Source organism: Halichoeres trimaculatus, unplaced genomic scaffold, assembly GCF_033239565.1.
Source record: "Halichoeres trimaculatus isolate MK-OKI-2021-1 unplaced genomic scaffold, fHalTri1.1 fHalTri1_scaffold_6, whole genome shotgun sequence".
In the NCBI taxonomy this organism is placed as follows: domain Eukaryota; kingdom Metazoa; phylum Chordata; class Actinopteri; order Labriformes; family Labridae; genus Halichoeres; species Halichoeres trimaculatus.
The window spans coordinates 19403352-19420439 of record NW_027437184.1 but is presented as its reverse complement, the minus strand read 5'-3'; the positions used below and the strand labels follow the sequence as shown (position 1 = coordinate 19420439).

At 39.5% G+C, this 17088-nt stretch overlaps 1 protein-coding gene across 3 annotated transcripts in view; it reads left to right on the top strand.

The window, feature by feature from the left end:
• Positions 1-14351, top strand: part of grik1a (glutamate receptor, ionotropic, kainate 1a) — a 48022-nt gene extending 33671 nt beyond the window's left edge. For 2 of the 3 annotated variants that reach the window (XM_074671957.1, XM_074671958.1), the window contains 4 exons: positions 1866-2083; positions 4176-4401; positions 9692-9942; positions 13219-14350. In XM_074671957.1, the coding sequence (XP_074528058.1) occupies positions 1866-2083; positions 4176-4401; positions 9692-9942; positions 13219-13386 (863 nt within the window). In that variant the 3' untranslated portion in view covers positions 13387-14350. Of the gene's footprint in view, positions 1-1865; positions 2084-4175; positions 4402-9691; positions 9943-13218 lie in introns of all 3 variants that reach the window. The other variant, XM_074671955.1, reaches the window with a different exon arrangement.
• The last annotated feature ends 2737 nt before the right edge of the window (positions 14352-17088 follow it).

Here is a 17088-nt window from a genome sequence, read left to right as displayed (position 1 = left end):
TAGCATTGGCATACTACAGGCTGCTAATAGCTGAGTTCACATGTAAAACAATGCAGGGATCTCCAGACAAACACAGGAGAAAAAGTAGTTAAAATGTCACTGAAGCCACAGAAAATTTGGTGTCCATGACCAACAAATGAGCCACACAAAGTAATGATCCACTCCAAATACAAAGATTATGAAAAAAAGACGAAAAAATTACAAGAAACGGACAAAGAAGAGAAAGCTGCTGCAAAAGGCAGCCATAGTCAACAGGGCGGCACCTAGCGGGATGTAGTCTATCTTCTATATTTTCCAGCAATCAATATTGTATTTTTTTGTTCCCTTAAAAAAATATAATTTTTGATGCAGCTTTTCAACCCAATCCAAAAGACTTTGAGAATGCTTACTATAAATGTAGGAATTCAGCAAGTATTGGTAACTTGTAAAAAGAGGAGTAATTCACATCTAAAATATTACATATGACTCATTGGAGTTGCAGTGGTCACCTGCAGTGGAACTGCAGTCATAATGAATATCAGACTTTGGGCAAAGAGTTAGAATTTGTAAATCCAAAAACTATAGATGTGGATTTTAGTACAAGTTTTGAGATTAAAGAGAAAACACAACAGCAAACCCTCTGGGCTCTTTTATTCAGAGCTGTGTAGCATTCTTCTTGTGCCAACACCAACACTCCTCTAAGCCGCTAGAATCAAAACATCAATCCTCGCCTCCTATTTTCAGCAAATTTATCTTCCATGTTGCCTGGATCCAGTTCCTATGAATTGCAACCAGACGCTGTCATAAGAATTATGTAGCAATTCACAGGGACTTGACCTCCCCTAAGGCGAAAGATTTGGGCAGGATAAGTCCCACATGTCTGATTGGACGAACAACAAACCTACTGACAACACCAATCTCCAGAAAAACAGTGATTCAGATAAAAACTCCTGCTGACAACAAGCAACATTTTCTCCAATTTAGAAAAACAATGTTACAGCCTTTACATGCTTTTCTCTGATCTGTGGACATGATTACTGATAAGGCTTTGACATCCTTTATCCTGCTGATAGAAGCAGTATTTATATTATTCATTGTATCATCTTATCGCAGACAGGCTCAGACAGGTCCTATAGTGATTGTAATGTAAGCAGCAAGCAGCATGTGTACAGTGTGTGGTGTGTGTAACTCAACTGCACGGTGTCCTTGATCTAGATATGAGACATTGAGCCTGAGAGTGACTGAACCTTATTTAGATAATGCTCTGCAGTTGGTCTCCATCTAGTTCGTAATATACCTGCTCACTGTAAGAGAGAGAGAGACACTCAAAGGTAGCATATTATATGTAGTTATTATATCCTGGTAAACTCATCTTTTGTCATTGCTTCCTCTCCATGAACAGATAAGAAAACAAGAAGAAAGGGCACATTGTTCTTTCCCTGTAAAGCATGATGACACATTTTTGATATGATGTGGTCTCTTATTTCCTTCACGTTCAGCTTTGTTCTGATGCATTTCTTTCAATTTGTACCTTTTTGTTCCCCCTGCTTTTTCAAACCGATCTGTATTTTTTTTTGTTTGCTACTCTGTTCTCAAAATATGAGGAGCTCAGTGGGAGAAAAATACACAAACCATATGAAGAAGAGCACTATTTGTCCTTTGGGTCAGAAGAAGAAATCCAATTGGAGCTCCTGTGTGTTTCCAGCTATAAAGATAACCCCTTTAAAACTTGGGTCCTCGACTTCACTGCAGAAGAGAATAAATCTTTTATATTTCGTTGTTTGGGGTTTGAGAAGAGTACAGGGAATCTTATCATTCTGGTTTTAGTGCGCTATATCTAGACATGTTGGCCTTCTTTAACTTTTACCACATATCTGTAATTCCAGGTTCAGAGCTGATGCCGAAGGCTCTGTCCACTCGCATAGTCGGGGGTATCTGGTGGTTTTTCACCTTAATCATCATCTCCTCCTACACGGCCAACTTGGCTGCCTTCCTCACTGTTGAGCGAATGGATGCGCCCATCGACTCAGCAGATGACCTGGCCAAGCAAACCAGGATTGAATACGGAGCTGTGAGGGATGGCTCCACCATGACCTTCTTCAAGGTGAAAATGGCAAAGTGGCCCAGTGTAATTTTAAGTTTTTCAAAGTCAGAATAATTACAATACAAGAGACAACTAAGGAATAGATGGATCACTTTTGTTTCATGTGTTCTCAGTGCTTGTCAATGCATTGTGGTCTTCAGTTACCATTGGCAGGGGTTTATGGTCAGAAAACTGTTCTCAGGGACGTTGGACAAAAAGGTCGTAGGTACCACTTCAGCCACAGGGGGCGTCAAAATCAACAAAAACTGAAAGTTACTCAAATGAGCTTCACAACCTGTTTACTGTAAAATGATGTTTTCCTCCACCAAGAAAGTTATGTTTTCGGGAGTGATTTTTTTTAATGGAGTCTTTATCATTGTGAGATAAGGCCAGTTTCACCAAATGTGTATATAACTCCACCGTAAATGGTCGGATTGCTTTGCAAAACAACACAGGGAGTATTACATTAAAGTAGGACTTAAGTGTTGTTTGACAATCCCAAAATGTTTGGCGGAAGTCTGCGCTCTCTGAGTGCTTTTCTAGTTTACCTATAGATTAAATACACCAGTTAGGTCTTGGGGTCGATGTGGAAAGTGGTTAATTATCTCAGATATAGCGTAAACTAATATAATGTATCGTATATCTGTAATAAGTTAGCTAAAGGTATTTACTCCTTCAGCTCTCAGGCAAAAAGTCAGTGGAAAAATTTGCTTGTTGGCTCACCTTGACTGCCCTCTAAGGCATCTTTCTTCATGTATTTTATTTATATCACTAATTTTGTGCCTTTAACTCCTCTCAAGTTTAATTTGAGATGCGTTTTTAACAAGATCATAAAACACACAAATTGTATTTAAAGGAAGATTAAGACCTGTACAGGATGATTGCACGTGTTTTACCTAATTTGAAGTTCAAAGCATCAACGTTTGACATATTTTCTTAACAAGCCCAAAAAAAAAAAAAAAAGTTTTACCCAAAGACCAAGACTTTTAAATGCTTCTCCTTTTTAAAAGATATGTTAGCAGTAAAGATAATGGATGGATAGGCTTTTTTTTTTTTTTTACAAAGAAATCTCATCCTATTTGTGGAAAATGTAAATGAAGGTGTTTCTTCATTCCTTGTTGCTAATCACGACTTGTGACACCAGTCTGGTAGAGACACTTACAAACATTACAAATCATGAAACACAATAAGTCTTCATGCTGATGGTCTTTACTTTTCAAGGTCATGTAGAGGCCCATTATAAATTTCAGACTATTTCATTACTAACCTGAAACTCCTAAGGGGAGCTTTAAATGTGTGATATTAAAAGTTAAGTTTCCAAGAGTCAAAAGTCCTTTCAGTGGTAGTCTACCCCAGTTCTGTCATCTTTGTCACACTTTAATGAGCATGAGTCAATGTCAGAGTGCCTTAACTTCCATAAAGTCAGAGTTCTGTCAGCTTCTCCTTCCTTCATCATGTCTTTGCAAACTTCCCATGAAGAAGAGGAAAGTCTGAGGATGCAGGCGAGGATAAACACTTTCATTTACTTAAAATCAAAGGGAACGTAGATATATTAAGAGTTGAGTACAGGAAGAGTATAAGAGAGGAAGTTAAGATCCATATTGAGACCACTTGTGTTGAATTTTAGAGCAGCTGTATTTCATTTAAACATAGGTTAACTTTTTTAGTTTGTTTCATATAATTCATCACTGCGCTGATGTCCTCTGGCGGGGCTGTCACTTCCTTCCCCCCACTGCCACCCACTCTCCTTGCATCCCGGTGGCTCAGCGGGGGTGATCCATGGAGGGCTTTATCCTCCCAGATTGCAGCCAGTGATTACGGCTGCCTGGATAGGAAGAAGCAGGCTGTGTTGATGGCTTGAACAAATTGAATCAGCTGGAGGAGATTAAGAACACAGCTGTCCCATTTTCTCTGACTGAGCAAGAAGAGACACACAAGTATGTACACACGCTCTAAGAAAGATAGAAGAGTCCCTCACATCCTGTTTGTCAACCCACATATGTTTTTGACAACATTTGAAACACGGGTACATGTATGGTGTGTATATGTGCCGCCACAGACCCATGAAGGCTGTGTGAGTTGATTCTGTAACACTTCCTCTTATCTTTGGCAGAAATCAAAGATCTCCACTTATGAGAAGATGTGGGCCTTCATGAGCAGCAGGAAGAACACAGCGCTGGTTAAGAACAACAGAGAAGGCATCACGAGGGTCCTGACAACAGACTACGCAATGCTGATGGAGTCCACCAGCATCGAGTACATCAGCCAGAGGAACTGTAACCTCACTCAGATCGGAGGTCTGATTGACTCAAAGGGCTACGGAGTGGGAACACCCATTGGTAAGAGAAATAGGGGAATATGGGTATAATGTGGTGCAGCTGGATTTATTTCAGGTTTAACTAGGAAATGTTTGGGTTTAGGGGATGAGCAATGGCTTTAAAGTCAAATATTTTATTCTTTGAGGGTTTCATCTGGAAGAAAAAAGAACAAGGTCCCAGATAGATTTCATTTCAAACATCTTAAAAGTGAACTATAATTTTGCTTTATGTGTGCATCCAGACTAAATGAAAGCTTCTCTGCTCTTTATGAGTTTTGCTGCAGCACCAAAAAAAAAAGAGAGACCACAGCAAGAGTATTTTCTTTATTTTTTTCCTACTTTTCCATCTATTATTTTAGGTTTGAGTATGAGTAAAACTGTTTTCATACAGTTCTTATTCCCACAAAATGAGAAACAACTAAGCATTCATTTTAAAACAGTTGAATATTTAATTTGGAAAGATTATTATTTCATCTGATTTAATTTCAGCTCTCATTTTTTTGAACATGTTATCCACCAGTATTTCTCTGCTGTGTGTGATGTGATGCTGCTCTTGACGCAGCAGTCCCATCAGTCTAGTTTTGGTGGAAAGCCTGTCATGTGATCACCAAACTGCCTCCAAGTAGAATGGGGTGTACCCGTGTTAAAATTCAACCCACACTGGAAAATTGTTTCTTCCACGTGTATAGATGATTATTTAAATCCACACATATAAAATCCAAACTACGTGCTGCAAACAATCACTGTTTTGGACAAAAAAATAACAGTCTGGGTCGTCTTTGTAACCTCAGCAGAATACTTTGGCATTCATTTCTTGTTTCCTGCAGTAAGCTGCAAACATTTTCCACCAGGTTTGTGGAAACAAGCTTCACATAAATCACTTTCACACAACTTTTCCCACTGAATGTAAAAATGCGCTGGAGGATTTCTGAAAGCATTCTGATAGAACCTCTGCAGCCAAAGATACAAACTTCTTTTATTCATATTTTCACATCATATTTTCATTCTTGAGGAGTTTCAGTCCATAGCTGTTTTGCTCAAAAATGCAAATTCACTGCCATTAAAAAGCTCCACCAGCTGTTCAGAGCAAATGTTCAAGTGAGATTTCAGGCCAGTTTGTTGGATTGAACAACTTCAACTGGAAGCAAGTCAACCCACTGGACCGCAGGCGGTACTGTTAGATGTGTACTTAAGCTGTGCTTAACATCTTGTGTCTCTCATGTGTTAACTCTCTTCTTCTCTTGAAGATTTCTTTAGTCATTTTTTAGTTTTTTTTTTTCTAAAATGTTCTCTTCTGAGTTTTCTGACTCACAGGAAAGTTAGTATTCTTCATCATTTGAAACGGGGCTCATTTTACAGAGCTGTCCTTCCCTGAAACCCTCCACACTTTTATAAGTTCCTCACATACATTTACAGGTTTTTTTTCTTAAGGTTTGAACACAACAATGGAAATAATGAGCGCAGGGCCATACCCATCCAGTAAATATGAATAATTAACATGACGTGCAGTTTATTTAACATATTCATTACTTTCATGGACAGCACTTAGACATTACACATTTAGCGGGCTCTACTTTTTGATAAAACACCTCTCTGCCCTAAAGCAAGCAGTATTATTTATAGACTGTAGACAGATGCAGTAACAATTTTTACATAAAGTGTAAGTGTAAATTTTTCGCATGTAGAGCACATTGTTACAAAGTTCAAGGTTTGTAGAGCTGTCCACCAAGCTGGGAGGGGTGAAGTTGCACACTTTCATGTAGGGCTGCACGATTATCGCAATCGCAATGTCAGCACATGCAATTCAGATTTTTCTCCATGATAACCAAGCAAGTCTGTAGACTCATCATGACACAACTTTTTTTATTAAATCGCAATCGCAATATTGTCCACCTAATCGCAAATCGCACCTTTTTCCCAAATCGTGCAGCACTACTTTCATGCTAACAGGACTTAACCTCTGTTAAAAGTATTGAATAAGAAGTAAACCTTCTTGTCCGTCATGATAAGGGGATATCATTGCTAATGTTTGTCATAATGTTTTGACCCCAAAAAAGAATACATTTCAACCTGCTCCAGAAATGATGCAATTTTGATTCTTGCATTGTCAGTTCTCACATGCTCCATGTATACCAGGATTCAAAAAATAAAGCCGTCCTCAGCCGAATGTAAGAATATCTGTGTTACAGCTCTGCAGATGGATAATGAGCAGATCCTTCTCAGGAGGTTAAGCTGGCACTGAACTCTTGCAGTGGGAAGTGGTGCTGCTCATCCAGTCCAGTCTGATACAGAGCTGAAGGTGGTTTCGCCCACACCATTTGTCCGTGTTTGGTCTGGTGCAAACTGCAAGAACTAGCAAGCTTGATCCAAAAGCCGACTGCTGAGTCCAGTGGTAACTTTGCTATGAAGCAGAATCCGTCTATCCAAACGTTTATTTTTTGTGTTTGATTTTTTTCCTCCAGCAAAGGTTCATGCTCAGGTTAAAGACATGTTTTAAAACGTAACACAACATAAGATGAACCGCTTAAGCACCCTGAGGATGTACCCTCGAGCAAAATGCAGCCGTGCCTCGGCTGAGCTGACAGCTCCGATATTTAGGAGAATGCTGCAGGATATTGTGAAAGGGGAAGAGCAGAGCACACAAAAGCTTTTTTTGTCGAACTCAATAAAAGTGGTTTAATTTCTTCATCTCTTTGACACTGCCATGTCTCCTGCAACTACCTGTTTTCTAGTAGCCAGTGATGGTTTTCATCCCTCCCCCCTTTCCTGCTTGTCTTGTTCTGCTGTTGTTTCCTCTTCCTGTGGCTGTCCTTCCCCTGAGCAGTTCCTCCTGTCAGAGGTATCTGTAATCTGCTTCATCTCTCTCATGCCCTCCTTCCTGCAGGCTCTGTTCCTCTCATTCAGCGTCTCTGGTCCCACTCTATCACCTTTGAACAGTCTCATCATTCTGCTGTGACCATCTCCTCACAGTTCTCACAAGCTGTGGCTAAAGCTTATTCATATAAGGCTTAGTTCTGCATCACTAATCTAAGCTGGGCTAAGGTGGATGCCTCAACAAAAGAGAACATCAGTTCATTCAGATACAAGTAAACCCTGCCGTGTGAAGTCAAGTCGATTCCTTGTAATTTTTTTTGTTGTTGTTTGCTTAAAATTGAACTTTTTCCTCAAAGGACAGCATCATTTTCTCACTTTTCTGAAATCAGATCACATAAACATTTATCAGTGGCTGCAGAAGTTTGTATTTTATCATCTTTAACATGTTGTAATACCTTATTAGACAGTATCTTATCATATTCTTATCCTTTGGTAACATGTTGGGATAAAACGCTTCACCCTTCTGGTCATTATGCCCAAACAGTTCAATTTTTGTCTCATCTGAACCACATGACACTCTTCCAGAGGCTTTGTCCTTATCCTGGTGCTCTTTTGCAAACTTCAGCCTAGCTTTTCTGTGTCTTTCAATGGCGTCTTTCTGGCCCGGTAGCCTTTTAGCCCATGTCGTTGGAGAACTTTCTTGACCATGGACACTGAGACATTTGTTCCTGAGGCAGTCAGTTCATTGGTTGATGGCTTTCTTGGTGGTCTTAGGGTTAATTTTCACCTATCTGGCCAAAAGCTTTCATCTCTGGGTGTTAATTTCTGTTTCCTTTCAGACCATGGCATTACGGCTGTTCTCCCATAGTTGATATCAACTATCTTACTGTTAAATAGGCCAGACAAGTGGGTGTATGTGAACTTACGAACCACAAAAATTTGAGTTCATTTTGGGGAATCAACTAAATATCTATATGATGTCAAAATTTCTGATCAGCCCCATTGGCAGAATAATGAAGACATTATTATTAGAAGTCCCATATTATGCTCCTTTTCTGCAGTTTAATATGGAAAATTGACGTTTTATGAAATTGAAGTAACATGTTTTGGTCCAAAAAGCCAATAAATCAAGCACAGCAGCATTGTCTCCCGGCTCTCATAGCCCCTCTGTTTAGAACGATCTGATTTAGTGGGCACGGCCTTTGTATGTAAATGAGCCACAGCTGATACCGCCCCGCTCTTCCGTGTCACTGAGAGCGGCGCCACAAGCTCCAAGTGCACAATGTTTAGAAAACAGCGAAGCTCGTTTTCCGTAACTTTACAGGCTAAAACAACAGGCTAACTGCAGCAAAAGTTAGAATCCTAAAGCTAACACAGAGACAGGGGGGACACTGAGGAAAAGCTCTTACATCTGCTCCACAGCAAACAGCATTTAAAATACTCACATTTCCAGGGTCTGAGGTTTGTTGGCAGATGGTTGGTAAAGAGCCTGGATTCAGGACCAGTCTATTCTCTAGTCCTCTGTTGTACTGTCCAAAGTTGGAAAAGCAGTCGGCCGTGAAGTGACTAGCACACACATGCACAGTTTTACTGAGTGTAGCTGGTACATTTCCTTGATAAAGGAACTCTAGCCACTTAGTCTTGTCTTCTTCTGAGATTTAAAGCTTGTGCATGGAACTATGTGGCTGTTTACAGCCAAAAATAAGTAGTTATGGCTCCTCTTTGGAATTCTCCTGTCTCTCCAGCAGCGGGGAGAGGAGCGGGCAGGGAGGGGGTTCGGGGGTATCTGCTCCGGTGGACCAACCAGGTCATACTTGCTCCTGATAGGTCAAAAAAGGAAATCGCTGACGTCAGCAAATCCCCAAAATCCAAACAGCTCGTTTTAGGTCAGGATTTTACATTCACAAGCACTACTAAATACAGGTTTTGTCATTAAATATCACATTTTGTGGGCTGGAAGGAAAGCCAAAGACCTTCAAATTTCACTAAAAGACTTAATAAAGTGATTTTTGCATAATATGAGACCTTTAAATAACCACACGTCTTAATTCAAATTGGGTGGCGAATTGGGTTAAAGCTGTCTTGAATAGTTTTTGCTTTAGTGTACGCAAACTTGTGAACACAGCTGTTGGAGTTAACGATTCAAAGACAGAAAAATGCTTCCATTTACAATCGTGCATATCTGCAGTGCTACTTGAGATGCATTTTAAATAGAAATAAACAATATAAATGCACATTCAGAGTTTTAGATCCTTCAGCTACATGTACAGTCATGCTTTCTGTCACTGGTGTTAATTCTGTTCTCAAAGCAAACTTTAAAAGACAGGGGAAAAAACATTTTGTTTTCTAAAACAAAAGGATTAGAGAGGCTTTTCAAAGCACGGCTTACATTCTTAAGATGTTACCGTAGAATTAAGAGGTGTTTGTCTTAAAAACAAAAGGAAAACAAGCATCAGCAAATCACTTTTCTTATGTCTGTCATAATTCTCTCCTGCTAGGTTCTCCATACAGGGATAAAGTGACCATAGCCATCCTCCAGTTGCAGGAGGAGGGAAAGCTGCACATGATGAAGGAGAAATGGTGGCGAGGCAACGGCTGTCCTGAGGAGGACAACAAGGAGGCTAACGCTCTGGGCGTGGAGAACATTGGTGGTATCTTCATCGTCCTGGCTGCTGGTCTGGTTCTTTCTGTGTTTGTGGCCATCGGAGAGTTTATTTACAAGGCCCGCAGGAACGCTGACATAGAGGAGGTGAGTGAGGATGAGGAGGTGCTGAGGAAAATGGGATCTTTCTTTTAGATAGAGGGAGAGTTTGGTTTTATTTATGGTAGACTGATTCAAACCGTGACCATGTTAATAAATGGAATCAGAAAAGGTATGCAACTTTATTCCCACACCTTTCTTTAATAGTAATATTATTAAAATAATAAATTAAATATTTTAATGGAAGTGTTTTTTTAAATGATGTGTGCTGTATCCAAAACAATTTAATGAAACATTATAATCAATATTTATATTAATATGCTTGTTTTAAACAAAAGTGAGACTGGATGAAATTTATTACATTAAACCAGTATCTAACAGTATCACATTACTAGGACTATTTTTAATTATAGTAAAGAAATTATAAGCAAGTAGCTCCATGTGACTGAGACTTTGACCGATCACTACTTATTATTTCCGAATCTTATTACCTCCGCCAGGGAGCTTATGTTTTTGGAGTGTCTGTCCATCAGTCTGTCTGTCTGTTTGTTCGTTTGTCTGTGAACAACATAACTCAAAACGTGAAAATCCCGAAAATTTCGGGAAATGTTCAAAATGTGATAAGGCAGAAGTGATTAAATTTTGGAGGTAATCCGGATCACCGTGTGGATCCAGGATTCTTTTTTTAAAGGATTCTTTAACATTGTGAGATAGGGCCATTTAGCGTGTGTGTATATAACTCAACGATAAATGGTCGGATTGCTTTGCAAAACAATACAAGACAAGGTCACCATAATTTCTGACAGATGTAAAAATAAGATCCAGATCCTGGCAATATTCTGGATACTAAGATCCGGATCTGGAATATAAAATGTGAACTGGGTCATCATAATTTTCAACACTGTCAGGTAACAAATTATGGTACAAACCTGCAACTAACACCAAATTGTAGCAGACAGTCTGCTGAAAGGGAGTACAGCATTAAAGTAGGACTAAAGTGTTGTGTGACAATCACAATATGCTTGGTGGAGGTCTGCACTCTTTGAGTGCTTTTCTAGTTTTGTTCATAGTTTGGTAACTTATTTGTCTCTTGTAGCTCATTTGACTTAGAGCATGCTTCAACTCACAAGCTTTATGTTCATAATTCTATTTTCATTGTTGGTTTCTTTGCTGTGCCTTGCTTTTGTCTCTTTTTCTGTTTTTCATAACATTATTGTTTGTCCCCAAAATGCTTTAACTTCTTCACGTGTTTCCATCCCTTTTGTTATTTTTTTCTCTGCCCCATTCTTCCTTTGCATGCTTGCGTCAGGCCTTTTGTTTCTTTTACGGGGTGCAGTCCCGACAGTTCCAGCGGCGAGGCTCCACCTCTTCTTCTGGCACCTCCTTATCCACTGATCTGGAGAGCGGCAGGCTACTGGGAGATGACACAGACTAGCCTTTGCAGCACACTGACAACACTTACACACTCTAGATGATAGGTTTGTACCTAGGCATTCATGCATTTTGAGAATACTGCTCTTGTACCCCCTACCTCAACACCTCGAGAACATTAACCCCCTGCCTATCTGCAAAATCTTCCTTTCAAATGTTAAAAAGGTAATTTTAATCCAGATTTTTTTTCTTCTTTTTGTGCTTAACTGATAAATGCCTGCAAAAACTTTCAAGTTTGTGATAAAATCATTTGTCAATTTTCTTCAAATCTGCAAGTTCAAAAATGAAATCTGAGTCACCTGTTTGCTAGATTTTCATCCAAAAAATATTAATATTCAGGATGGTGAATACAAATGTGTCTTTTATAGTTCAGCAGAAAGCTCTGCGGTGCTGCCCTGCTGCTTTCTTGCTTGCAGCCCTCTAATACAAGCCCACAAGTTTTTCTTTACTCGATAAGTCTGTCTCAGTAGGCTCTCTAGTACTCTTCAGAAGCAGACTTTGAACGCCTTCAGGGAAATCAAAAGACAGGCAAAGTTATTTGAATATTTTCCTCATCATTAAGCTCGTTAGCACACTGGTTTGGTTGGCTGAGATTTGGATACAGTGATGGAACAACACAGAGTATCAGGTTGAGATGTCCCTTAAAAAAAGACCCAGAGCCACAAGTAAAGTTGTGATTTCATTAATACCTTCTGGCAAGTGCAGGACTGTAAATGGAGTAATGATGAACTGGATTACAACTGGACTTTAACTGCTCCTCAGCTGAGCTTGTGTCTGCAATCTATGATTGCAGGATGAATCTCCTTAAAAATGAGTAGAAAGATTATGAATTGATTCTGCAGCTATTCCAAATATCAATACCATGAATACTTTACTCATCTGTTGACAAGATTCTCAACTAGCTTAGAGCAAAGAATGAATTTTTAGATGGCATGTTTAGTTTTTGATGTTTCTTTATCCAGAAGTGAATTTTCGAATCATACACTTTCAGCTTTAGGTGGGAAGAATGATTTATTGTTGGGTATTAGATTAAATTAATCTGACATTCAAACTGCATTTGGTTCTTATTAGATACACCTGTAGGTGTACTGTCCAAAAAGTCTGTAAAAAAGCTGCATCGTGTCTTTAGCTTGCTCAGCTTTCTCAGATATTTAAAGACCCAGGCTTGGTGCGAGGTAGGTTTGCTCACACATCCAGAGCTTTACAAGAATCCGTGGGAAACCCTGCAGGAAGCCAGATTCAATCGAGAAGCCTTGGGCAAAGCCTGAGGATGAAAAGAAGAGACCTTCCAAGGTCCTCCTGTGCTAAAACCAGCAGATAAATGGGTGACGGTTCTGTGCTGTGAATGATGATTGAGGTAATACATTTTGTTTGTAACCCTCTGAGGAGCAGAGGAAATAAATAACGAACAAACATGTTGAGGATTAATCAGTATAATCATTTGGCTGAAGTGAAAAAAAGAAAAGGATGTTTATTTCAGCTGGTCCTCTCTTTGATCATTTCAAATAATTACAGTATAAATTCACAGCCTTCTGTATTCAAACATGGCAGAGCAGAGGCTCTTCCTCACCTTTTCTCTGTGTAATTGGATTTTTTTATGATGAGACAACAGTCCCTAACAAACTTCTTTATGTTCATTTGCAGTTTATGTGTGTTCTGTCATCTCTGATGTTTGTCTGGTCAGACTTTGGAGCTGACTTGCAATCTGGATGAAAAGACTGTCATTATCTTGGCTTTAAACCAGAGCTATAGCTTTTCAGGAAGCAGTAATTGTTTAGTTAATCTACTCATACAGCAGCACTATTTTTTCATAATGACTCCTTTATGCATACTGTTTGCCAAGCGGTACCAATGTCTCAAATCAGGCTTTAATTGTTCCCTTTCTTTTGCCAGTGCATGTCCTTTAGTGCCATGATGCAGGAGTTGGGCATCTCCCTGCAGTGTTACAAAGGCGTCCGGAGAAGGTCCCGACCCAGCAACGCAGCAAGGTCAGCTTGTATCTTCTGTCAACCCAAACGGCCCTCTAAGCGGGAGGGAGAGCGACGGGACTCCAGCACGTGAGCCTTGGCTCCATGAACTGTTGGAACCTAGATCAGAGACTGCCATTTGATCGCTTTCCACTCCTCAGATTTTCTCGTGGAACACCGGATTGATACAACGCTGTTTTGTTCCTGTCACCCCTGTCTTTATACTGTCTGTGTATGGATTAATCATTGAGCATTATACTATAGGTGTAGTACACTAAGTGTTGGCCTTGAATCAAGATGAGTGATGTTAAAACAGCTGATGACTATTGACGGAAAGCGCTCTCATCATATTACTGTTCCCTCATGGCTGTAAATCAGTGTTTTGAGCAGTTGGCAGCTTTGATACTGCACACTGGATAGAAACACACATTGTGTAATTGTGCAAAACTTAACTGATTTTCTGAGTAAAAGATTTTTGCATTTTTTAAAACTCTGTTTGACTTGCTGGTGTTGTTGTTTGTGGTTGTTGGGCACATTTCTTTGTATGCCCACTGGCAGGTGGCAAAGTAGCTTCAGAGCGGATTGCTGAGCCAACCCTGGCTAGAGAAAAGAGATAAGGACCTCTGAGGAAAGTCAGGAGCACACCTGCTGTTTTATACCCTTCAAGCCCCAACATCACAGACACACACAGCCTCACAGCGCTTGTGATCCGGGGAAATATAGCACGCCAGAGGAAAAAAAATGATATGGAGAGGAGGAAAGGACAAAATGAGAAGCTGTCTTCTTGTAGGCATGAGATTCTCAGGAGGTCAAAGACAAAGCACAATTTCCTTTTCCCCTCGGTATTAAAAGCCTTGTCTGCTTGCTATTGTCAAATTTGAAAGCCTGAGGGGAGAGCTCGTCTCCCAGTGGTGACAGTGGATCTCAGTGCATGTGTGCATCTATAAGAGAGTTAAAATCCTCTTTAAGTTTTTTACAAGCTTGCTGAACATTTTATAACCTGCACCCACCAGCAGATTCAAGGCGCATCATGATATGTGGTGAAGTATGAGATTATGATCTAATCCCAGAGCCATAAAATGTACATAAAAGCTTTTTTTTGTAAAAAAAAGAAAAGGAAAGAAAAAAGTAACTCCTACGAAAGTTACTCTATATAATGTTCCTTAAAAAATTGGAGATGTGTCCGCCAGAAGATCGTATAAAAGGAGATTTTTCCCTGTTTTATGAGGATATTCAATCAGTGTTGATGGTGAATGTTGTTAATCGAAGCAATAAAATATTTAGTATGAGCTTTTTGAGGGAAAGCTGAATTCTCTGGAAGCCTGTCAGCGCTAAGCAGGGTGCAGAGCAACTTTACATCCTTGTGTTGCTGGTTTTTTTTAAGGCTAGTTTATATTTTGCAATAAATTCAAGCTAGGATAGGCTGTCCTTTTCCAGACTCCAGTTAAATCATTTTACATGCCGAATACCAGTGTGAGTGACAGTAGCACGTACACAGAAAACAACTGTACAAATGGCAGTTTTTTCACCATTTACACTGCTTTCAGTCATACTGATAAGGCTGAATGTCAACAAACAATCTAATAAATTAAATCAGCTTTGTTTTTCTTGCATTGAAAATTTAATTTTCCTATAATTAATGCTCAAACATTTAATTTAAGCAGAAGATCCTCTAGCTGACAGTATGTAGAAAATGTTTGCAGCAGAAGCAGAGGATATGTTTATGCACTATGAATACAGAGCCCACGATTTCTTATTTTCATTATCATGTACTCACATTTGCATGAACAAATCCTACAAATCCTCCTTGCTTTGTGTTAGAATGAGATTCCCCATATGCTAAGGAAGGCATGTATCCTCTGAATTGAAAATTGACCGTTCAGTAATTCTTTTACTTTGTCACCTTTTGCCCTAACCTTTGATCCACTCAACTAGATTTTTTTTATTTTTATCTCCTTTGTCTGGCTGCACGGCTTGTTCTCTGGATACAAGATATTCTACACACTGTGCAAATATTGCACTCAGTACAACAAACAACAGAGAAAATGCAAAGAAAGCTGACTGAACAAACAAAAACAAATTGTGTATAAAAGTTTAAAAAAAATTGAATTTAAACAAAAAAGAAAACTGCTAAGGAAGCACTTTAATCCTCACCAACAATGTCTGGATTTACAACAGTCACTCTTGCGTCACTTCTCTCACCAGCCGCTGCGTTGACATTTATAAAAGGAAAGCGTGAAAAACTGATGTAAACGTGTATACATTACGTGAGTCAGAGGTTATATTGTGTTATTTCTCTCTTGGTGCATGGTGTCCACTGCTTGGTGTGCATCCTGAGAGAATTGGACCAAGCTTTTCTTAATCTCTCCATGTAATGAGTTTTCTCTTTTTTTGGTATCCAGATTAATTCTGGGATTGGGCTCAAGCCAATGCTATAGTGCTTGCTTGACTCTAATCTCCTAACCCCATAATTCTTAATCAAAACCAAAGTCAGGTTTTTTTTTTATCATTATCTAATCCGTCATGAACGAGGCCATGGATTACAGCTCCGACCTTGGCATCCTGCACTGCTGGGCGTGGACTTCTTCTCTCGTCTCTCTTTTATACCCTTGGATGACCTCACCTAAACTACAGGATGCTCTTCTTTTGGACAATGTTTCTGTCTTCACCTGCATGTCCCTGTTTGTTTCACCCACAGGAGCTATTTGTCTCAATGATCCTGAAGTACAGAGACAGCAACCTTGGTGTCTGTGGTGGAGAGGTGAGAGCGACAGATAAAGGGATGGTGACATCTGTCTGGGTGTGCCTTCAGTAAGAAGGTTAGGGATTATAATCCGTTCTTCCATACCTTGCACAGATGAAATGAAAGAGATTGAGATAAAATGTCTGGAGAAATAAAGATGAGGAGACAGCTCAGGAGGCATCTTAAGAAAAGAACAGATAAGAAACCACTGTAAAAAAAAAAAAAAAAAAGAAGAAGAAGAAAAGAAAAAAAACAAACAACTTCTTTATCACAAAGCACTTTGTGGAGATCTTCTGCCTCTCAACACGTCTCATATCTCACATTTAAATCTTTCAAACCTGCCAGATCTGCCTCTCTGTCTAAACCAGGCTCCCAGCTGTACATAAGAGTACAGAAGAATCAAACTCAACTCTGATTCCAGCAGAAAAGAGTGGCAGACGTTCGAGTGTGTCCCATCCATCACAATGAGACAAGCAGTCTCTGGGGCTGATAAGGCAGGTCTGTGTCAACAGCCTGTCAATGAAGACAAACGAGGAGAAGGACGACTGCTGGAGGTGCAGAGCATCATTTATCTCTCTCTGTCTCTCTGAGTCTCTTTCTCTTTCTAGTAGTGTCTGAAAGCGTGACAGTAAATATTTCAGAGGCAATGCTCTCATCTGCTGGTGTTCAAGTGAAGTGGCTCTGTGGTTAAAAAAAAAACAAAAAAAAAAACAAGGAAGAAACCAACAAAACAAAAAACTAAATGGCTCAATAAAAAAAATAAATAAATAAATAAAAAAATTACTGTAAAACAGGTTTATAACTCATGAAATGTTGTTTCTTTTAGACCCCTTCATAGAGGCCTGATGTTAGTTCATCTGATCATTACACTTGATTTTAAGTATTAAATTTAACCTGGGCTCTAAAGCTAAACCCAAGCTATACATAGAGATGACATACACCAGACACATTTTGCACCTAAGATGGAAAGCACAATCAACCTATGGCTAAGTCCCGCCCTCAAACGCCAAGAGCCAGTCTCGGTGCATATGGCCATTCCCATACACTCCATTG